The sequence below is a fragment of the Oncorhynchus masou genome, chromosome 16, assembly GCF_036934945.1.
Source record: "Oncorhynchus masou masou isolate Uvic2021 chromosome 16, UVic_Omas_1.1, whole genome shotgun sequence".
NCBI classification, from domain to species: domain Eukaryota; kingdom Metazoa; phylum Chordata; class Actinopteri; order Salmoniformes; family Salmonidae; genus Oncorhynchus; species Oncorhynchus masou.
In genome coordinates, this window is record NC_088227.1 from 42104383 (window position 1) to 42129190 (window position 24808).

General features: G+C 42.7%; 1 protein-coding gene across 2 annotated transcripts; it reads right to left on the minus strand.

Moving 5' to 3' along the window:
• Positions 1-608: 608 nt before the first annotated feature.
• LOC135557966 (adhesion G-protein coupled receptor G6-like) lies at positions 609-22725 on the minus strand. Of its 2 annotated transcripts, none has more exons than XM_064991704.1 (19): positions 22507-22725; positions 21987-22061; positions 20862-20972; positions 18837-18920; positions 18571-18717; positions 18420-18458; positions 18063-18137; positions 14185-14341; positions 13332-13488; positions 10380-10514; positions 10016-10126; positions 9489-9528; positions 9128-9228; positions 8123-8244; positions 7288-7556; positions 6953-7043; positions 3586-3718; positions 1440-1590; positions 609-1266 (listed from the first exon to the last, which is right to left on the minus strand). In XM_064991704.1, exons 2-19 carry the CDS (start codon positions 22045-22047, stop codon positions 1100-1102), a joined length of 2151 nt encoding a protein of 716 aa, XP_064847776.1. In that variant the 5' UTR covers positions 22048-22061; positions 22507-22725; the 3' UTR covers positions 609-1099. The 2 variants fall into 2 exon arrangements, with proteins under 2 accessions (XP_064847776.1, XP_064847775.1); XM_064991703.1 differs by having other exon boundaries at positions 18571-18720; positions 22507-22724.
• Between the last annotated feature and the right edge of the window lie 2083 nt (positions 22726-24808).

The window sequence follows — 24808 nt, forward strand, 5'->3', positions numbered from 1 at the left end:
AGTTGGTCCATCTTTAGCCCAGCGGGCCTGACTAAATTGGGGGTCATTGCGGAGAATGATTGTTATTTGGCTCATAATGGGAGGCATCGAGCAACAACAACAAAAAATATGCCACTGTGGGTGCTTCAATGAAAGAAAAACATTTTTTTTTTTTAAATGGGCCAGTGTGTTAGAAATGCCAGGACTGATTTCTTTTCCCAGTCTGCCCCTGAAGGGCAGGGTAAAGGTTCACTTCCCTCCAGGTCTCCTGTCCCCAGTAAATAAAACCTTCAATATAACTCTTTCAAAATAAGACTGAATGGTGTTGTATCAATCTATCTCCAATAGTTATCTTCTGAATTACTATTTTGCTCATTTCAGAATTTAGTGCCTTTTTTGGACAGTAGACTTCTGTAATTTAAATGTTTTTGTACAGTTTCTTTGTTGGATTTTATTTTATTTTTTACTTGTGTTTATTTTTAGTCTGATATATATATACACACACACACACGCGAGAATAAAGCTATATCAATGTGACAACTTGTTTTTTCTGATGCTGTTCATTTTTAAGTTGAATAAATTAGGTTAAATTAAATTCAACTGTACATATGACACACACACACACTAAATGCAAACGCATACATTTAATTTTATTTAAGCTCCATGTAATAATCATAGTTCACAGATTTATTTAGATTTAAAGAAAGCAAAACAATTCTGATTCATCTCTTTTTAAAACAAAACAAAAATAAAAAATTTAAATCAATATTTACCAAATTCTGGGGGTGAAGTCAGTAAAGATCTATGGATTACCAGGAGGGGTACAGTCACCTTGGTCTATTCTACAATACGAGTTAAAAGCTGCAAAATGTCCATACGCTCAGAGATTGGTTTTTTTTTCTGAGAACTATAATTCTGTGAAGAGTATAATTTCTCTTGGACTTCCACTGTCAGTGGTGGTACTTTACATCAGAGTACGGGCTCATATTTACAGCTGGAACAAATATATATATAATATATTATATATATATATATTTTTTTTTTTTATGGTATCAAAACACATATTTTCTCCATTCTGGACATTATTATGATCCGTCCTCCTCTCACCAGCCTCCACTGTCTAGGATTGGGGATTAGTTTTGATTGTTTGACCTAGGTCAAAGTAAGGGTTCTCCAAGGTGGTGACTGTGACGGACATTGTGGAGCTTTTGCTACTGGTGCTGTTGTCCTTGGTGGTCTCCCCAATTACTCTACTGGTGTTGTAGTAGTAGAGGAACAGAAAGAAACCTAGTGAGAGACGGTGGGAGACTGGTTACTACACATACCAATAGTGCGTGTGTCCATATGTAAAAAATGAATGATATTACAATCCATATATCTCAAGCATACCTTTTTATTTTTTTTTGATCGGTTTATAAATTGTAATATTAGTTGATCTCATATCTGTCTTAATAACCTACCTTGGAACGAGTTGAGGATGGTGAAGATGTAGAAGGAGGGAACCTTGAGGACCCCGTTGGCGAAGAAGGCAAAACTCCAGGTGATTCCCAGCAGACAGCACAGCCCCATCACAGTCACTATGTCCTTGGTGCCTGTCCCCTGCTGCTGGGCCTGATCCAGGGTTAGGATCACAAGGTTACTGACTGTAGATATAGAACCTGATGTCATAGAGTCCTTACACCAAAAATTGAACAATTTGTCGGCTGTTTTAGCAGGGATTTACTCTGTTGACATCAAATAGAACTAAACACTGTCTTTCAAAGAGGATTCATAAAAATCCAAATTACTTCACAGATCTTCATTGTAAAGTGTTTAAATACTGTTTCCCCATGCTTGTTCAATGAACCATAAACAATTAATGAACATGCACCTGTGGAACGGTCGTTAAAACACTAACAGTTTACAGACGGTTGGCAGTGGCAGACCACGTGTAACAACACCTGCACAGGATCGGTACATGTCAACAACAACAACTGCCCGAGTTACACCAGGAATGCACAATCCCTCCATCAGTGCTCAGACTGTCCGCAGTAGGCTGAGAGAGGCTGGACTGATGACTTGTAGGCCTGTTGTAAGGCAGGTCAAACCCACCGTCACTGGACCAGACAGGACAGGCAAAAAGTGCTCTTCACTGACAAGTCGCATGGGTGAGGCCTGTACACCGAGGCCTGTACTCTGGAGTGGGATCGATTTGGAGGTGGAGGGTCCGTCATGGTCTGGGGCAGTATATCACAGCATCATCGGACTGAGCATGTGGTCATTGCCGGTAATCTCAACGCTGTGTGTTACAGGGAAGACATCCTCCTCCCTCATCTTGACATGACCCTCCAGCATGACAATGCCACCAGCCATACTGCTCATTCTGTGCTTGATTTCCTGCAAGACAGGAATGTCCGTGTTCTGCCATGGCCAGCAAAGAGCCCAGATCTCAATCCCATTGAGCACGTCTGGGACCAGTTAGATCGGAGGGTGAGGGCGAGGGCCATTCCCCCCAGAAATGTCCAGGAACTTGCAGGTGCATTGGTGGAAGAGTAGGGTAACATCTCACAGCAAGAACTGGCAAATCTGGTGCAGTCCACAAGGAGGAGATGCACTGCAGTACTAAATGCAGCTGGTGGCCACACCAGATACTGACTGTTGCTTTTGATTTTGACCTCCCCCTTTGTTCAGGGACACATTATTCCATCACTGTTAGTCACATGTCTGTGGAACTTGTTCAGTTTATGTCTCAGTTGTTGAACCTTGTTATGTTCACACAAATATTTACACATGTTAATTTTGCTGAAAATAAAAGCAGTTGACAGTGAGAAGACGTTTCTCTTTTCTTTTGCTGAGTTTAGAAGTATCGTCTGCTGGTGTATTTGTGGACAACATTGTATTCTGCTGGTGTATTTGTGGACAACATTGTATTCACATGCCACATTTGTCTTTTTAAATGACAAATTATTGTGGACATCGCCGTTGCTAAGATAGCTAAAGATGCTACAGGATGAGCATTGATAATATAACAGCAGTCAGGAAATCAATTAATGAAGTGGCTGTAGATATACTGTGTATATATATATATACTTACTTTCCACCATAATTTGCAAAATTAATTAATTAAAAATCCTACAATGTGATTTTCTAAAAAACAAATCCCTCATTTTGTTTGTCACAGTTGAAGTGTACCTATGATGAAAATTACAGGCCTCTCTCATCTTTCTAAGTGGGAGAACTTGCACAATTGGTGGCTGACTAAATACTTTTTTGCCCCACTGTATGTATAATTTTTTTTCCATGAATAGAATGACAGTAAAACAGTTATGTGTTTCCTGATTAGTTCACTGAAATTCACTCTGTTTATTTTCCTCTTTCTCATGGTCCTCTACCTAGGTTGGAGACATCCATACAGAAAATGTCTACACACATGATTGAAGGCACTTTGGATAAAAGCGTCAGCTCGATGGCCGACAGTATATTATTAATGGTAATTATTAATGGTATATATTTCCCAATCCTTTTTGTGCTCAATCGCCGGTCCCTTAGGTTTAGAATTCTTCAGCCTTTATGCAAAAGGATGTTAACATGGGATGTTAATGTCTGTACGTTGGTAACTATAACAACCTTGTTCTTGGTGCTCTTAAGGTGGACCAGCCAGCTCAGAACCACGATGAAGGTGGTGAAAGTGAAGAGGAAGACCAGCGCGTAGTAGCCAATGTTCACTATGTAGTGCACGTCAATGTCCAGGATCCAGCACCTAGAGATGGAGGAGAGTTACATCACTATGTAGTTGGTATGGAGATGGAGGAGAGTTACATCACTATGTAGTTGGTAGAGAGATGGAGGAGAGTTACATCACTATGTAGTGTAGTTGGTATGGAGATGGAGGAGAGTTACATCACTATGTAGTTGGTATGGAGATGGAGGAGAGTTACATCACTATGTAGTGTAGTTGGTATGGAGATGGAGGAGAGTTACATCACTATGTAGTTGGTATGGAGATGGAGGAGAGTTACATCACTATGTAGTTGGTATAGAGATGGAGGAGAGTTACATCACTATGTAGTTGGTAGAGAGATGGAGGAGAGTTACATCACTATGTAGTTGGTATAGAGATGGAGGAGAGTTACATCACTATGTAGTTGGTATAGAGATGGAGGAGAGTTACATCACTATGTAGTGTAGTTGGTATGGAGATGGAGGAGAGTTACATCACTATGTAGTGTAGTTGGTATGGAGATGGAGGAGAGTTACATCACTATGTAGTGTAGTTGGTATGGAGATGGAGGAGAGTTACATCACTATGTAGTTGGTAGAGAGATGGAGGAGAGTTACATCACTATGTAGTTGGTATAGAGATGGAGGAGAGTTACACCACTATGTAGTTGGTATGGAGATGGAGGAGAGTTACATCACTATGTAGTGTAGTTGGTATGGAGATGGAGGAGAGTTACATCACTATGTAGTGTAGTTGGTATGGAGATGGAGGAGAGTTACATCACTATGTAGTGTAGTTGGTATGGAGATGGAGGAGAGTTACATCACTATGTAGTTGGTATAGAGATGGAGGAGAGTTACATCACTATGTAGTGTAGTTGGTATAGAGATGGAGGAGAGTTACATCACTATGTAGTTGGTATGGAGATGGAGGAGAGTTACATCACTATGTAGTGTAGTTGGTATGGAGATGGAGGAGAGTTACATCACTATGTAGTGTAGTTGGTATGGAGATGGAGGAGAGTTACATCACTATGTAGTGTAGTTGGTATAGAGATGGAGGAGAGTTACATCACTATGTAGTGTAGTTGGTATAGAGATGGAGGAGAGTTACATCACTATGTAGTGTAGTTGGTATAGAGATGGAGGAGAGTTACATCACTATGTAGTTTGTAGAGAGATGGAGGAGAGTTACATCACTATGTAGTTGGTATGGAGATGGAGGAGAGTTACATCACTATGTAGTTGGTATGGAGATGGAGGAGAGTTACATCACTATGTAGTTGGTATGGAGATGGAGGAGAGTTACATCACTATGTAGTGTAGTTGGTATGGAGATGGAGGAGAGTTACATCACTATGTAGTTGGTATAGAGATGGAGGAGAGTTACATCACTATGTAGTTGGTATGGAGATGGAGGAGAGTTACATCACTATGTAGTGTAGTTGGTATGGAGATGGAGGAGAGTTACATCACTATGTAGTTGGTATGGAGATGGAGGAGAGTTACATCACTATGTAGTTGGTATGGAGATGGAGGAGAGTTACATCACTATGTAGTTGGTATGGAGATGGAGGAGAGTTGCATCACTATGTGGTTGGTATAGAGATGGAGTAGAGTTACATCACTATGTGGTTGGTAGAGAGATGGAGGAGAGTTACATCACTATGTAGTGTAGTTGGTATAGAGTTCTGGTATATGTGGTGCAGTTGCTATAGAGTTCTGGTATATGTGGTGTAGTTGCTATAGTTAGGGTATATGTAGTGTAGTTGCTATAGAGTTAGGGTATATGTAGTGTAGTTGCTATAGAGTTAGGGTATATGTAGTGTAGTTGCTATAGAGTTAGGGTATATGTAGTGTAGTTGCTATAGAGTTAGGGTATATGTAGTGTAGTTGCTATAGAGTTAGGGTATATGTAGTGTAGTTGCTATAGAGTTAGGCTATATGTAGTGTAGTTGCTATATAGTTAGGGTATATGTAGTGTAGTTGCTATAGAGTTCTGGTATATGTAGTGTAGTTGCTATAGAGTTAGGGTATATGTAGTGTAGTTGCTATAGAGTTAGGGTATATGTGGTGTAGTTGCTATAGAGTTAGGGTATATGTGGTGTAGTTGCTATAGAGTTAGGGTATATGTAGTGTAGTTGCTATAGAGTTAGGGTATATGTAGTGTAGTTGCTATAGAGTTAGGGTATATGTAGTGTAGTTGCTATAGAGTTCTGGTATATGTAGTGTAGTTGCTATAGAGTTAGGGTATATGTAGTGTAGTTGCTATAGAGTTAGGGTATATGTAGTGTAGTTGCTATAGAGTTCTGGTATATGTAGTGTAGTTGCTATAGAGTTAGGGTATATGTAGTGAGTTGCTATAGAGTTAGGGTATATGTAGTGTAGTTGCTATAGAGTTAGGGTATATGTAGTGTAGTTGCTATAGAGTTAGGGTATATGTGGTGTAGTTGCTATAGAGTTAGGGTATATGTGGTGTAGTTGCTAGAGTTAGGGTATATGTGGTGTAGTTGCTATAGAGTTAGGGTATATGTGGTGTAGTTGCTATAGAGTTAGGGTATATGTGGTGTAGTTGCTATAGAGTTAGGGTATATGTAGTGTAGTTGCTATAGAGTTAGGGTATATGTAGTGTAGTTGCTATAGAGTTATGGTATATGTGGTGTAGTTGCTATAGAGTTAGGGTATATGTGGTGTAGTTGCTATATAGTTAGGGTATATGTGGTGTAGTTGCTATAGAGTTAGGGTATATGTGGTGTAGTTGCTATAGAGTTAGGGTATATGTGGTGTAGTTGCTATAGAGTTAGGGTATATGTAGTGTAGTTGCTATAGAGTTAGGGTATATGTAGTGTAGTTGCTATAGAGTTAGGATATATGTAGTGTAGTTGCTATAGAGTTAGGGTATATGTAGTGTAGTTGCTATAGAGTTAGGATATATGTGGTGTAGTTGCTATAGAGTTCTGGTATATGTAGTGTAGTTGCTATAGAGTTAGGGTATATGTAGTGTAGTTGCTATAGAGTTAGGGTATATGTAGTGTAGTTGCTATAGAGTTAGGGTATATGTGGTGTAGTTGCTATAGAGTTAGGGTATATGTAGTGTAGTTGCTATAGAGTTAGGGTATATGTAGTGTGGCTGATGTTCATTATGTCTCGGATCCAGGACCTTCACAGTGTGATAATAAGCACAGGGTTAAGCCCGGATTGAGTCTGAGACTCTACAAGTTATTTTCCTCTGAAAAGACAAATGTTAATCAAGTATTACATAAGCGAGACTCACATGTACACCTCCTTTCCTCCGTCAGTGTAGATGATCTGTTTTCCGTATTTACCCAGACTGAGGAGGATGATCACTACCGTGCCGGGCAGCACTAAGGCAGAGGACATGGATCAAACAAAAAAAAAGGTAAGTAGGTTATTCAATTCTTCAACCATTTGTAAAAGAAAAAAAAAAAAAATACAGACTCAATTGACTCAGTTGACCCCCCTCCCTCCCTCCCCCAACACCATAATACCTAACATCCCGAAACCGGCCCCTACCTAGAGTACAACCCTAACTTTATCTCGTTCAAAACCTACAGTAGCTATCGCAACCTGAGTATCGGTATCACTCACCCCACCCGGTGATGCACACTTTCATGATGTAGCGCGGTATGGGGAGGGAGCCTGACTTGTAGAGCTGCTGACAGAGGTGAAAGGCCTCCACGGCGAACCAGGTGAAGGTGGCCAGCATTGAGTAATGCATGGCCGCAGCCATCACCTGACAGCCCAGTGGGCTCTGCAGACTGGCCACCCACCCGTTGGTCAGGAAGGTGATGTTGAGCATGAACATGGACAGGAACAGCTGGATCAGGATCTGGGTGGTATTGCTTGACTTCGCCTTCCTGAAAGGTCACATACAGGTTAGAGGTCAAAGTTCAAGGGGTTAGTAGGTCAAGGGACACCCACTAGGTGGCCTGAGTCGTAATTGACTATAATCATAAAACATTGTATGAAAACAAAAATAACCTTTTTTGGTCTTAATTTAAGGTTATGTTCAAAGTTAGCAGTGTGGTTAAGTTTTCAGGTCAATGGAGGCCATTGCTACGTGTGGAGATGGGCTGGCCAAGAGCTTTGTTTAATATCCACACTCTCTCAGACCACCTCCTCCAATCCGCTTTGATAAATAATTGAGGAAACAAGGACAGAGGACAGCAAGTATGTTTTCAGATGCAGCTTTGTTGACCAGTACCGTAATGACAGTGGGCGGAGCTACCTACCTTAGCAGGAAGTAGTGACCAGAGCTACCGACCTTAGCAGGAAGTAGTGACCAGTGCCATAAAGGCAGTGAGCGGAGCTACCTACTTTATCAGGAAGTAGTGACCAGTGCCATAATGACAGTGGGCGGAGCTACCTACTTTATCAGGAAGTAGTGACCAGTGCCATAATGACAGTGGGCGGAGCCACCTACTTTATCAGGAAGTGCAAGAAGAGAACCACGCCCAGAAAAAACATGGACACGCCACACCCCACATAGGTGATGTAGGTGAGAGAGTTCACATCACCGTCTGAGAGAGTCTGGTTCGGAGGGGACTGAAAAAAAAAAAGCACAGGTTCGTGATGAACAGATTCATGCAATAGAAATCTTTATTGTTTTACTATTTCAAATAGATCTGCTTAGAATTGAAATGAAATAAGCAACAATCTGGAGCATATGCAACCTTATTTAATCAAATCCAATCCAGTTATTTATCACATGCTTGGTAAACAAGAGGTGTAGACTAACAGTGAAATGTTGATTTACAGCCCTTCCAACAATACAGACTAACAGTGAAATGTTGATTTACGGCCCTTCCAACAATACAGACTAACAGTGAAATGCTGATTTATGGCCCTTCCAACAATACAGACTAACAGTGAAATGCTGATTTACAGCCCTTCCAACAATACAGACTAACAGTGAAATGTTGATTTATGGCCCTTCCAACAATACAGACTAACAGTGAAATGTTGATTTATGGCCCTTCCAACAATACAGACTAACAGTGAAATGCTGATTTACGACCCTTCCAACAATACAGTCTAACAGTGAAATGCTGATTTACGGCCCTTCCAACAATACAGACTAACAGTGAAATGCTGATTTACAGCCCTTCCAACAATACAGTCTAACAGTGAAATGCTGATTTACGACCCTTCCAACAATACAGTCTAACAGTGAAATGCTGATTTACAGCCTTCCCAACAATACAGACTAACAGTGAAATGTTGATTTACGGCCCTTCCAACAATACAGTAAATGGTAAAAGAACCGAGTTGGAAAATTCTGGTAACTTTCCCAAAATTCCAAGTTTTTCCAGAAATCCCAGTTTTAAGATAAGGAGGGAATTACCAACCGGGATTTGTAGAAAACCTGGCAAATTTTGGGAACGTTACGTGCATTTTGCCACTCTATAAGAGAACGAGGGAACCTTACCATGAGCACAGCAAAGAAAGTCAGGTGTGTACACTTGCAGGTTATGTTGTCCCCTGTCACAATGGTCAAACAGCCATAGTCTGTCCAGTTGGGTTGACTCCCTATGAAGGGGAAAAGGGTGAGAATCGGATACCACATACTGAGTACCTGAACACTGCCTGAGTGCCGGTATGCGTCTTGAACAGTGGCGTCGTCCTGTAATCCATTTATTCAACAAATGCAGTAAGTGTGACTTCCTGGTCTTTTTTTTAAGCATACCAAGATGCGCCCTTGCATAGTGCTTACGACAAACTACCAGCTACTCGCTATGGTTACTTAATGGAAGCATGCCATTCCTAATGGATGTAATGCGACTAAATACCTTCGCCGTTCCATGACTGGCACGATGGAATGGCTCCCCCCTAGTGGAAAACAAAGTAGTGCATTATGGGTTGAGCTGATGTACTCATTGAGTATTTAGAAGACTGTGTTTCACACTAAATGCAGCAAATTTGGGGGGGTTTAGCCCAACTCGGATTCCACCCAGGTTCCATGTGTAAAGTCTTTGTCTTATATTGCCTGTGTATTCTGTTTATTGTGGCAGTGCCATTTCACCAGGTTTAAATTCCTGCAACATATAAATGTACTTGGTGATTCTGTCGAGACTGTCAGTCCAACTCCTCAGCTACTACACCAAGAGGTCTGAACTCAACCTTTTGATCAGTCTGTGTGTCATGTTCCTCAGCCTACAGTACATCTTGGCCAGGTCGCATATTGTAAATGAGAACTTGTTCTCAACTTGCCTACCTGGTTAAATAAAGGTGGGACATTGTATGGGACATTGTATACATTACATCCCACATACTTGTACCTTATTAACAGGTATTAGTAAAGTGCATCATCATTTACCTTATGGACGTTTCGAAAATTAAGATTTATCTTGTCGGTTAAATTGACAATGAAACAGCCCATCTCGATCGCTACCACTTCGTTATACAGAACTGTGCTGTTGTATACATCCTGGAAGAAAGAGAGATAACCATGACATGATAACCATGACAACCATAGCAACCCCTAGGATTTCCCAAAATGCTCTGGTTTTCCAAGAAATACCAGTTGAAAAACTCAAGGAAAGTGGACGGAGTATGTAGGGAATCCGTAATCCAGGATTTTTGGGAAAATTGGGACCAGAATTCTGTGACCCTAGTGGCACCATACCAACTGTCGTTTGATTTTCTTAATTCAATGACAGGACCATTGGTCTTAGACATACCTTGGACATGTTGGGGAATCTGAAAACACCGGCAAATGCACTGCCGTTGCTTAAGTTGTAGGCCTTTTCAAATGCTTCCTTTGTGACTGATACAGACCTGGAGAAGCCAACCAGAGACTTCTGATCTTCAACAATCTGAACAACAACAAACGAGAACAATGTCAGACACACAGAGGATTGTACAAATCTGCTAACATTACCAAAATGTCTCGATTTTCCAGAAATCAATAGCTTGGAGGATTCCAAATTTCCAACCGGGCTTTCTGGAAGACAAACTAATTTGGGGAAAGTTTCAATATTTCTGCAACCCTTCGACACGTTAGTGTATCTGGACAACAAGAGGTTGTTGAGCGGAGGACGGCTCACAAAAAAATGACTGGGAAGGAGCAAATGGAATGGCATCAACCACATGGAAATCATGTATTTGATAGATTTGATACCATAACCCCGATTCTGCTCCAGCTATCCCCAATTAAGGTGCCACCAACCTCCTGTGGACCTCACTATGTTTGGGATTAATACTATGTAATACTGATACCACAGCCATACCCAGCTACAGCCATACCCAGCTACAGCCATACCCAGCTACAGCCATACCCAGCTACATCCATACCCAGCTACAGCCATACCCAGCTACATCCATACCCAGCTACAGCCATACCCAGCTACAGCCATACCCAGCTACAACCATACCCAGCTACAGCCATACCCAGCTACAGCCATACCCAGCTACAACCATACCCAGCTACAGCCATACCCAGCTACAACCATACCCAGCTACATCCATACCCAGCTACAGCCATACCCAGCTACAGCCATACCCAGCTACAGCCATACCCAGCTACAACCATACCCAGCTACAGCCATACCCAGCTACAACCATACCCAGCTACAACCATACCCAGCTACAACCATACCCAGCTACAGCCATACCCAGCTACAGCCATACCCAGATACAGCCATACCCAGCTACAGCCATACCCAGCTACAACCATACCCAGCTACAACCATACCCAGCTACAGCCATAACCAGCTACAGCCATACCCAGCTACAACTATTGCCAACTATAGCCAGCTGCAGCCATACCCAGTTTAAACCCATACCCAGCTACAGCCACACCCAGCTACAGCCACACCCAGCTACAGCCATACCCAGCTACAGCCATACCCAGCTACAGCCACACCCAGCTACAGCAACACCCAGCTACAACCATACCCAGCTACAGCCATACCCAGCTACAGCCATACCCAGCGACAGCCATAACTAGCTACAGCAATACCCAGCTACAACTATACCCAGCTACAACTATTGCCAACTATAGCCAGCTGCAGCCATACCCAGTTTAAACCCATACCCAGCTACAGCCACACCCAGCTACAGCCACACCCAGCTACAGCCACACCCAGCTACAGCCATACCCAGCTACAGCCACACCCAGCTACAGCCACACCCAGCTACAGCCACACCCAGCTACAACCATACCCAGCTACAGCCATACCCAGCTACAGCCACACCCAGCTACAACCATACCCAGCTACAGCCATACACGTACAGCCATACCCAGCTACAGCCATACCCAGCTACAGCCATACCCAGCTACAGCCACACCCAGCTACAGCCACACCCAGCTACAGCCACACCCAGCTACAACCATACCCAGCTACAGCCATACCCAGCTACAGCCATACCCAGCTACAACCATAAACCTACGACCATACCCAGCTACAACCATACCCAGCTACAACCATACACCTACAACCATACACAGCAAAAACCATACACCTACAACCATACCCAGCTATAGCCATACCCAGCTACAGCCATACACAGCTACAACCATACCCCTACAGCCATACCCAGCTACAGCCATACCCAGATACAACCATACCCAGCTACAACCATACCGAGCTACAACCATACCGAGCTACAACCATACCCAGCTACAGCCATACACCTACAACCATACACCTACAACCATACATGTACAGCCATACCCAGCTACAACCATACCCCGCTACAACCATACCCAGCTACAGCCATACCCAGCTACAACCATACCCAGCTACAGCCATACACGTACAGCCATACCCAGCTACAACCATACCCAGCTACAACCATACCCAGCTACAACCATACCCAGCTACAGCCATACCCAGCTACAGCCATACCCAGCTACAGCCATACCCAGCTACAGCCATACCCAGCTACAGCCATACCCAGCTACAGCCATACCCAGCTACAGCCATACCCAGCTACAACCATACCCACCTACAACCATACCCACCTACAACCATACCCAGCTACAACCATACCCAGCTACAACCATACACGTACAGCCATACCCAGCTACAGCCATACCCAGCTACAGCCATACCCAGCTACAGCCATACCCAGCTACAGCCATACCCAGCTACAACCATACACGTACAACCATACCCAGCTACAACCATACCCAGCTACAACCATACAGCTACAACCATACCCAGCTACAACCATACCCAGCTACAACCATACCCAGCTACAATCATACACGTACAACCATACCCAGCTACAACCATACCCAGCTACAACCATACACCTACAACCATACCCAGCTACAACCATACCCAGCTACAACCATACACCTACAACCATACCCAGCTACAACCATACACGTACAGCCATACCCAGCTACAACCATACCCAGCTACAGCCATACCCACCTACAACCATACCCAGCTACAGCCACACCCACCTACAACCATACCCAGCTACAACCATACCCAGCTACAACCGTACCCTAGTTGACCTGTCAGACCTCTAATGTCTCAGATATAAAAGTCTGCCCTCTGTCCAACTTTTAAAATGTGACTAATACCTAATGTTGCAAATCAAATGTGCCTACGGGACATTAAAGCATTTTAAAGCATTTTGTCCATCCATTCATACAGAAATACAGGAAATCCACCCACCTTAATGCCGGAGTTGTAAGAGTAGCCAAAGGAGACTTCCTCGATGTCGGTCTTCTCTTTGGGCTTCACTACGACCCCAGTGACCGAGCCCATCGACACAGAAGCTGAGGACTCATTCATCATATTGACCAGAGAGGCGATATCTTTCATGGCCTTCCTGTGTGGAGAGGAGTACAGTGTCCATATTAGGACAGTCACACATCTATAGAATATAGCAGGGATATTCAAATGTGGTCCTTGAAGCCAATTCCACTGCTGATTTGCATTCTTCCCATCTGAATCAGAGACTGTTTTAGACCTGTGACACCAGATGGTTATCAGGTTGAACAGAAAACCAGCAGGCTCCAGACCTCCAGGCTGGGATTTGAAGATCCCTTTATGACAGTCTACATATTAGAACAGTTCACACATCCACGGTCTTTAACATTATCTGTGAGGAGGAACTCTAGTTTAACAAGAGACTTTGTGACACCGCGATACACACACTTCAATCTAGAGGTGATTGAAGCATCAGTTATTTACAATGTTTCTTTGTGTTAGTTCACAGGGCAGCTGTTCTTGCGAGGGGATTTTTTTTTGTGCCCTAATAAGTACATTTCCAAGCCTGGTAAGTGTGACAGCAAGTGCTTGTTTGGATACTGTTATATGTTCTCTAAAAAAATTACACTTTATAGGGGTGGATTCCCGACCAGCGATTAAACCTAATCTTGGACCTAGAAACCACTTTCAATGGATAATCTCCATTGAACATGTTTTATATTCCTGGACTAGGTGTCATCTTTGTCCAGGAAACTGGCCCTATGAATGACATAATAATAATTAATAATAATAAATATGATTGAGTAATTCTTACGAAGCCTTTTCACCATCGATGTGAACTCCACTTCCCGTGTCAAAGATTGCTGGAGGAGGCAACTTTTCCACGGGGTCCTTGAATGGTTCAAAACAGTTGACACACAAGCTCCCTGGTGCTGTTACGTTGATGATGAACTTCTCTTTGATTTTGGAGTCTAAGAAGATATGTAAAAAAAACAAACACAGCATTTCTCTTTAATATATAATTTTTGAAGGGTTCTCGCTGTATTTAGACAGAAAGGAAATCAAGAGGGGGAGAAGGAGAGCAAGTGGGAAGGAATTGAACCCTGACCTCCAGTTTGGAGTCTTATATATGTGACCTGTGCCAGGGAGTGTTACCACTTCACCACAGCTCTGCAGAGACTGACCATTTATAAACTAACACATTCCACCAAGAGCACGCTGCTGTGTTTGAATTACAGTACAGTGAGTAGTAAATAGGTCCTAATCCAAGCACTTGTCATCTCCCATCTGGACAACTGCAACTCGCTGTTGGCTGGGCCTCCCATGCTTGTGCCATCAAACCCCTTGCAATTCATCCAGAACGCTGCAGATCGCCTGGTGTTCTCCCATGTCATCCTCTGCGTGTGTATACATGGATGCCATGGGAAGCCAGGCTTCCTCAAATATTTTGACCAATAAAATACATTCAAATGATAAAATAATTAATCTTACATCTCTCTCTCTTTGTGTTTTAATAATTTTTTCGTCAATTTGCGAGTCGCTGAATCTCACCGGAGAAATCATCAGAGCGATACTGTTTCAGTATGTGTGGCCTATGTATCGGATGCTGTCTGGACCAAAAGAGTTTAGCCTGTTGCCGCTGTAGCATTTGATTGCTTGATGCCAGCAAGCATTTGGCCTCACTTGATAAAATACATTTATAAGATAATTAGCCAGATAAAGGGGGGGGGGGCAACTAAGTTTGTTTTCAGTCTATTAACTCTTAAATGTATCGTCTCCATATTTGGGCACCCTATTTGATTTGTTTTATTTAATTCAGTCTGCTATGAGAATGGTAGCCCCTATCGGCAAAATTTGGGTGTCTGCAGAAAGCTAAGTATCTTGGCAATCGATCGGTGCTTTAAAATCATTTGGTACGACTTACTACCATTTATGGGCATACGAATTGATAAAGACAGGCCGATCCGATGACCTCATTTCAAGATGGCAAAATAAACACGGAATACGTTGATACACACCGAAAGCCGGGACTCCATACATCATGACGATATCTTATTTGTCTGCCTGTGACCTACCGTTATTGATCACTAGCCCCGAGAGTCAACATGGTTTATTTTACACAACGTTTTCACCTAACAGCAAACTTCTTACAAGGTAAACTTCCATTTGGTCTATGTTTGAGCTTTAATTACATCATTGAATCGTTACGTTGGTAGGAACAAATCTAGCCTATTGATGATGTATGACTTGATGGCAATATCGAATGTTCAGTCAGTGAATATATCTTTATGCATCAAAAATATGATGTTGCCTGCTTATGCGTTGTAGTCATCACATCTATATCCCCTGTATGCCCCCGACACCACCACAACATTAAGACACTTTGCAGAGGTTGAAACGACGCTTGAATGTACCCTGGATACACCCATAACACCACCACAATGTTTGAATGAGGTTTGGTATATGGTAAAAATTGTGCTTTTATACAGAACAAATAGCATTTAGGGATTGTGTATATGTAATAGGACTGGAATTATCTGCTACTTTGAGGGAGGTTTAGGGACAGTTGGAATCGTTCCGTGACCACACCTGCCACCACTTACTAAAACATCTGCCCATTTCTAGTTGTTAGGTCTATCAATTCCATTTTTCTGATATTGTTCACAATGTTGTGGAAGTCTTCTGATGTGATTCCAGCTCTAGTCATCACTAATTCACGTATAGCTCGTCAATAAAATATAATAAAATAAAATAAACTTTTATTTAGTGTGTGCTTGATCTTGTGTATTCTGAACTATGTCAAATCAAATCACATTTATTTATATAGCCCTTCATACATCAGCTGATATCTCAAAGTGCTGTACAGAAACCCAGTCTAAAACCCCAAACAGCAAGCAATGCAGGTGTAGAAGCACGGTGGCTAGGAAAAACTCCCGAGAAAGGCCAAAACCTAGGAAGAAACAGGCTATGTGGGGTGGCCAGTCCTCTTCTGGCTGTGCCGGGTGGAGATTATAACAGAACATGGCCACTAACTCCTAGCTATCTTCTGATCATTTCCTCATCATCTTCCAGGTGTTTTCTTTCCAAATACACCAAGTTTGTAATATAATAATAATAATATATCCCATTTAGCAGACGCTTTTGTCCAAAGCGACTTACAAGTCGGCTGGGGCCACTACTTTTACATATGGGTGGCCCCAGCAGGAATCGAACCCACGACGCTTGGCGTTGCAAGCGCCATGCTCTACCGACTGAGCCACACAAGTCAGAATCATGTATTTACACATGAATAGCAGTTTCCTTCGGGGATTTTTAAACTAAGCATATAATAACCTTGTTGAGTTGATGACGTTTAAATTGAAATAGCGGAGGCAGAGCTCCTGTTGTCTTTGTGGTTCTAAATCAGTAGTTGTTTAGTGAACTGTCAGAAACATTAACTGGTTTGAACATGCTGCAGATAACTGTTTGTATGCAATATTTGCCTTGTGGACTTCACTGGTCAGATGTGGCTGGCCAGGTTTTTTATTTATCTGTTATTTATTTATCTGTTATTTTACCAGGTAAGTTGACTGAGAACACGTTCTCATTTGCAGCAACAACCTGGGGAATAGTTACAGGGGATGAATGAGCCAATTGTAAACTGGGGATTGTTAGGTGACCGTGATGGTTTGAGGGCCAGATTGGGAATTTCACCAGGACACCGGGGTTAACACCCCTACTCTTACAATAAGTGCCATGGGATCTTTGGTGACCTCAGAGAGTCAGGACACCCGTTTAACGTCCCATCCGAAAGACGGCACCCTTCACAGGGCAGTGTCTGGGGCATTAGGATACTTTTTTTAGACCAGAGGAAAGAGTGCCTCCTACTGGCCCTCCAACACCACTTCCAGCAGCATCTAGTCTCCCATCCAGTCACTGACCAGGACCAACCCTGCTTTTAGCTTCAGAAGCAAGCCAGCAGTGGTATGCAGGGTGGCATGCTGCTGGTTTAGTAATGAAACAATTGTATGTGTAGTTGAATTTATTCCACCACTGTGTGACTGTCTTTATTGTTGTCACGGGCCTTATTGGATAACACAATGGCGTATGAACGAATGGGTTATAGAGTAAACAATGCAATTACCACAGCATAGGCTGTAATATGGCTTGGCTTCCTCACTGATTTTACCAATGGACAGCTACTGGTCACCCCGCTCCTCCACACACTCCACTGGCTTCCAGTCAAGGCTTGCGTCCATTACAAGTGAGACAAATGTTTTTTTTTTTGTGCATATTGAATTGAATATTTTTTTTTTAACCTTTATTTAACGAGGCAAGTCAGTTAAGAACAAATTCTTATTTTTAATGACGACCTAGGAACTGCGGGTTAACTGCCTGTTCAGGGGCAGAACGACAGATTTGTACCTTGTCAGCTCGGGGATTTGAACTTGCAACCTTCCGGTTACTAGTCCAACTCTCTAACCACTAGGCTACCCTGCCGCCCCATATGGAACATTTCTGTGATAATTTATTTCAGCTGATAAAACACGAGACCAACACTTTACATGTTGTGTTTGTATCTTTTGTTCAGTCTATATTTTTGTTATCTTTATTTTAGCGGGGAGTCTCATTGAGACCAAGGGAGCCCTGCATCTCATAATTACTCAACAATTACATAGTCACGGCAGGTTAGGACATACAGCAGGTTCTTACTTTTGCAGACCTCTTCATCATATGCGGATGCCCTGCAATGTTCAGAGATGCTGAAACAGGAGACACTGCAGCCGGCTGTGGATGGAAAATAAGGGTTTCAATGCAAGCCGCGTTATAGCATGGTGCGCTTCAACAGATTTTTAAAGGTAAATTACTGTTGAACCAACACGTGCGTTGGTTTACAGTGAACGCGTTCTCCGCGAACTTCAGGGATAAAGCCTTTTTAAAAATTTGCCGGTTGTATAGTGAACTATAACACGGCTTGGATTGAAAGGTATTCCGCTCTCTTTCTATATGCACACATGGACATGCTGAACATAGACAGGAAGATCTCAATGGAAAACATAAAAAACGTACTTGTCTTAGACTCGATGGAAGGCCATTTCTTATTGTAAGCTGTAACAAAATGCACTTGTTATTATTTTGACAAGAAGAAGAAGAATAAGGTGATGTTCCCTGTGTTACAAAACATTTGCATCATGAATAGGGAAAGACTGCATCTTCAAACCTGTAATGTTTGCCCTAAGTGAGTCCAGTGTGTCCTTGCAATTCTGTCCAACCATCACACACACTTGTGTGTTCACGTACTTCTTTGGCATGTACAGGTGATGAGATGTATTTACTTCCCGCAAACAAAAGTCCACATCCTTGCAGTCTTCTAACAACCCCAAGTAAACAAAAAGTGAAAAAAGTCATTTTAGACACATGAGATGTAAATATGTTGGAATGTAATAAGCCGTATGCAAAACTGTTGTACATGGGCGTCATACTCACTCTGAAAGCGAATACCACGACGAGTGTTGAATGAAACACTGCACACCGTTTGAAATATGTCTGCGATGGGTTTAGATCCATTTCCTGGTGAAGAAGGGAGATGATAGTTTGGTAAAAAGCTAGTCTATGGTTAATACTAGGCTTGGGACACAACATCGGACGTCTATGGATTGGTTGGACACCGGAAGTTGAGAATCGTCTAATCGGTTAATTCCGAACAGGGTAATAGAAATTGGCTATGCAACAAATAAATCTGGAACGACCAGGCTTGCCCGCCACTGCAGCTCGACCAAACAGAAGTTTTTTCATATTTCACATACGGTTTTCAGTATCATTGTAGATCATTCCTGGCTCCTATCAATCTAAATATATACAGTGCCTTGCGAAAGTATTCGGCCCCCTTGAACTTTGCGACCTTTTGCCACATTTCAGGCTTCAAACATAAAGATATAAAACTGTATTTTTTTTGTGAAGAATCAACAACAAGTGGGACACAATCATGAAGTGGAATGACATTTATTGGATATTTCAAACTTTTTTTAACAAATCAAAAACTGAAAAATTGGGCGTGCAAAATTATTCAGCCCACTTAAGTTAATACTTTGTAGCGCCACCTTTTGCTGCGATTACAGCTGTAAGTCGCTTGGGGTATGTCTCTTATCAGTTTTGCACATCGAGAGACTGAAATTTTTTCCCATTCCTCCTTGCAAAACAGCTCGAGCTCAGTGAGGTTGGATGGAGAGCATTTGTGAACAGCGGTTTTCAGTTCTTTCCACAGATTCTCGATTGGATTCAGGTCTGGACTTTGACTTGGCCATTCTAACACCTGGATATGTTTATTTTTGAACCATTCCATTGTAGATTTTGCTTTATGTTTTGGATCATTGTCTTGTTGGAAGATAAATCTCCGTCCCAGTCTCAAGTCTTTTGCAGACTCCATCAGGTTTTCTTCCAGAATGGTCCTGTATTTGGCTCCATCCATCTTCCCATCAATTTGAACCATCTTCCCTGTCCCTGCTGAAGAAAAGCAGGCCCAAACCATGATGCTGCCACCACCATGTTTGACAGTGGGTATGGTGTGGTCAGGGTGATGAGCTGTGTTGCTTTTATGCCAAACATAACATTTTGCATTGTTGCCAAAAAGTTCAATTTTGGTTTCATCTGACCAGAGCACCTTCTTCCACATGTTTGGTGTGTCTCACAGGTGGCTTGTGGCAAACTTTAAACAACACTTTTTATTGATATCTTTAAGAAATGGCTTTCTTCTTGCCACTCTTCCATAAATGCCAGATTTGTGCAATATACGACTGATTGTTGTCCTATGGACAGAGTCTCCCACCTCAGCTGTAGATCTCTGCAGTTCATCCAGAGTGATCATGGGCCTCTTGGCTGCATCGCTGATCAGTCTTCTCCTTGTATGAGCTGAAAGTTTAGAGGGACGGCCAGGTCTTGGTAGATTTGCAGTGGTCTGATACTCCTTCCATTTCAATATTATCGCTTGCACAGTGCTCCTTGGGATGTTTAAAGCTTGGGAAATCTTTTTGTATCCAAATCCGGCTTTAAACTTCTTCACAACAGTATCTCGGACCTGCCTGGTGTGTTCCTTGTTCTTCATGATGCTCTCTGCGCTTTTAACGGACCTCTGAGACTATCACAGTGCAGGTGCACTTATACGGAGACTTGATTACACACAGGTGGATTGTATTTATCATCATTAGTCATTTAGGTCAACATTGGATCATTCAGAGATCCTCAATGAACTTCTGGAGAGAGTTTGCTGCACTGAAAGTAAAGGGGCTGAATAATTTTGCACGCCCAATTTGTTAAAAAAGTTTGAAATATCCAATAAATGTCGTTCCACTTCATGATTGTGTCCCACTTGTTGTTGATCCTTCACAAAAAAATACAGTTTTATATCTTTATTTTTGAAGCCTGAAATGTGGCAAAAGGTCGCAAAGTTCAAGGGGGCCGAATACTTTCGCAAGGCACTGTATCTCATAAATCGCAGGCTGCGATGAAACTCACCACAACATTGTTTCAGGGTACCCGTGAAGCCAGCGTCAGCTATCAAAATATTTGTATCCTTATTCAGACAATCCATGATGTCACATGATGGTTGTTTATTGTTTCCCGCGCCTGTAAATGAGAAAACATAAGACATAGAAACACAAATACACCAACAACAAAAAATTCCAAAAGGGTGAGGAGGACATCTATCTCAAATCAATTCAATTCAATGGGCTTTATTGGCATGGGAAACATGTTTACAAAGCAATCTCTTTCTCTCCCTCCCTCTCCTGTCTCCACCTCTGAATGTTTGTCTATGAAAAGCCAACTGACATTTTCTCCTGTGGTGCTGACCTGTTTCACCCTCTACAACCACTGGGTGGTTATTATCATTCCATCCTGTTGGTCATCTATGAACATCTTGAAGAACGATCTGGCCTTAATGGCCATGTACTCTTATAATCTCCACCTGGCACAGCCAGAAGAGGACTGGTCACCCCTCAGAGCCTGGTTCCTCTCTAGGTTTCTTCCTAGGTTCCTGCCTTTCTAGGGAGTTTTTCCTAACCACAGTGCTTCTACATCTGCATTGTTTGCTCTTTGGGGGTCTTAGACTGGATTTCTGTAAAGCACTTTGTGACAGCTGCTGCAATAAAAAGGGCTTCCTAAAATACATTTCATTGATTGATTTTGGGTCCCAGCCAGGTACAACTCTTTTGGGTTCCTGAAAAAAATTGAAAATCCCTTTTATGGGTTCTAGATAGAACCTTTTTTATTGTGCCAAAACCGTTGTATTAATTACAATGCATGATCTTGTTGGATTGCTTTCCCATTGAAAGGAAGGCCAAGCGATATCTTTGATATTGTAATACAGTAATCAAGTTTGGAATCAATTCTAATTGAATTTAGTCACACACAAAAAATGAAATCAAAATTGAATTAATTAACAACTAAAGAGAAGCTATTTATTTCAAAAGTTGTTCCAGTTTTAAAATGTTAAATTCAAATCACTTCTTGAATTGAGTGACTTTAATTTGAACTGACCCCAAACCCTGATGGTAATACACATGACACCTACAGTACATTTATGGTGAGTAAGCGAAGTTAGTTTCCTTAGTTAGTTTTCTAAGTTGGTCTTCTACTCACAAGTAGGACTCCCGAGAAGAATGACCAGGAAGCCCAAAGCCACCAAACTCTTCAACTCCATGGTGTTTGTGTTGGCTACAAAAAAACAACAACTTGGATGTGGTAACACTCAACTGTTCAGATGCAAAAATCTAATTCGTAGTTCAGTACAACATTTAAAAGTGAGCAGTTATTATACATTAGCATCCATCTCGTACACATTGACTGGACGTTACTGTGGGCCGTTGTCTAGACGTTCCCATCAAAACCTTTCAGTGATTTTCAGCGTTCTGAACGTTTTACCCTCAATTGTTATTTACTAAAAATGATTACATTTGGTAATGGACACCAAATATTACCATGTTTGCATTTTTTTTGTGGCACGCAAATTCATTCCCCCCCCCCCCCCCCCACACACACACACACAAAATATAGCATGTTACAAACAATGCTGCCCCATGATGCCACGTTATGCTGAATTCAGAAAGACAGTCAGATGGAGATAACAGATATACTAATCAAAGTAATATAGGAGCCTCACCCGTTTCTTGGTGTTAACACCTATAGCCACGATCACGGAAAACAGCGGCACGCGTTCTGCTGAACCGTCAAAGAATGAAAACTATGTTCTCTGACTGATCCTCAACGATGATGCACACGTGAAAGTGTACATCTAAACGTGGCGGTGAGTTTGCATGCCAAGCCGGAGGGTCACATTTCCCTTGCAAAACTCTGTGGACAGTGGTCAGTGGTCCGTGCACAAGCCAACAGGCACTTCTTTGTTTTGTCGGTCATTATGCAAAGGATACAAAAAAAACAACATGGAGAAGACTATGTAAGCATCCCAAATAGCCCCCTGTTCCCTTTATAGAGCACTACTTTCGACCAGAGCTCATATGGTTCTGGTCATATGTAGTGCACTATATAGGGATACCATTTTGGGACGTATTTGATGTCTGATCAAATAATGAGTTATACAGTGTATTGTACACTGCATCATTTGGTAAACAGGACAAACCTGTACCAGCGTTATAATTCTGCTGTTGGTTTTTACATGAATAAGCATATTAATGTGATCAGCACGTAATCTAGTGGTTAGAGTGTTGAGCCAGTTACCGAAATGTTGCTGGATCGAATCCCCGAGCTGACAAGGTAAAAATCCATCATTCTGCCCCTGAACAAGGCAGTTAACCCACTGTTCCCTGGTAAGCCATCATTGTAAATAAGAATTTGTTCTTAACTGACTTGCCTAGTTAAATAAAAGTTAAATAAAACTACATTTAAAAAATGAGGAGCTAGGCTTGAAGTCTATTCCAGGACATGTGTCTATGAAGCTTCCTAGAGTAGGATCAGCCCCCCCCCCAATCCATTCATAAGGCAGACCAGATCCTAGATCAGCCCCCCCCCCCCCCCAATCCATTCATAAGGCAGACCAGATCCTAGATCAGCCGCCCCACTGTCCATTCATTAGGCAGACCAGATTCTAGATCAGCCGCCCCCCTGTCCATTCATTAGGCAGACCAGATTCTAGATCAGCCCCCCCCCCATCCATTCATAAGGCAGAACAGATCCTAGATCAGCCGCCCCCTGTCCATTCATTAGGCAGACCAGATCCTAGATCAGCCGCCCCCTGTCCATTCATTAGGCAGACCAGATCCTAGATCAGCCGCCCCACTGTCCATTCATTAGGCAGACCAGATCCTAGATCAGCCGCCCCCTGTCCATTCATTAGGCAGACCAGATTCTAGATCAGCCCCCCCCCATCCATTCATAAGGCAGAACAGATCCTAGATCAGCCGCCCCCCTGTCCATTCATTAGGCAGACCAGATCCTAGATCAGCCGCCCCCCTGTCCATTCATTAGGCAGACCAGATCCTAGATCAGCCGCCCCCCTGTCCATTCATTAGGCAGACCAGATCCTAGATCAGCCGCCCCCCTGTCCATTTATTAGGCAGAACAGATCCTATATCAGCCGCCCCCCTGTCCATTCATCAGGCAGACCAGATCCTAGATCAGCCGCCCCCCTGTCCATTCATTAGGCAGACCAGATCCTAGATCAGCCGCCCCCTGTCCATTCATTAGGCAGACCAGATCCTAGATCAGCCGCCCCCTGTCCATTCATTAGGCAGACCAGATCCTAGATCAGCCGCCCCCTGTCCATTCATTAGGCAGACCAGATCCTAGATCAGCCGCCCCCTGTCCATTCATTAGGCAGACCAGATCCTAGATCAGCCGCCCCCCTGTCCATTTATTAGGCAGACCAGATCCTAGATCAGCCGCCCCCCTGTCCATTCATTAGGCAGACCAGATCCTAGATCAGCCACCCCACTGTCCATTCATTAGGAAGACCAGATCCTAGTTCAGCCGCCCCCCTGTCCATTCATTAGGCAGACCAGATCCTAGATCAGCCGCCCTACTCTGAGATAGTTTATAAATATGGGCCCAGGTCCATTTTAGGTCTGGCAATTCAGGAAATCCTAAATTGGAAGGCGAAGTGTTGTAGCCTACTCTTTTTGTTGTGTCCATATCCAAATCAATTTAGTAATTTTTGGAACTGAAATGAAGAGGGGAAATGTAGTAAAATAGGAATTGGACTTTTACTTCCTGAATTGATTGGATTTAAATTGAATTGACCCTCCTAACCTTGTCTTTAGGAATGTGCTGTGCAATGTTCTCCCAAGTCTCTGGGACTTTATGACAGTCATTGGCCTCCGTTTACTCTGTGCCACGACAATGAACAACCATGACCTGCTACCACAGCTACTGGAACCATGTAAATTAGACATCTAAGTGCGCTTTCCTAGACACAGACCCATAAAGGTGACCTTAAGCCTAAGCCTAGT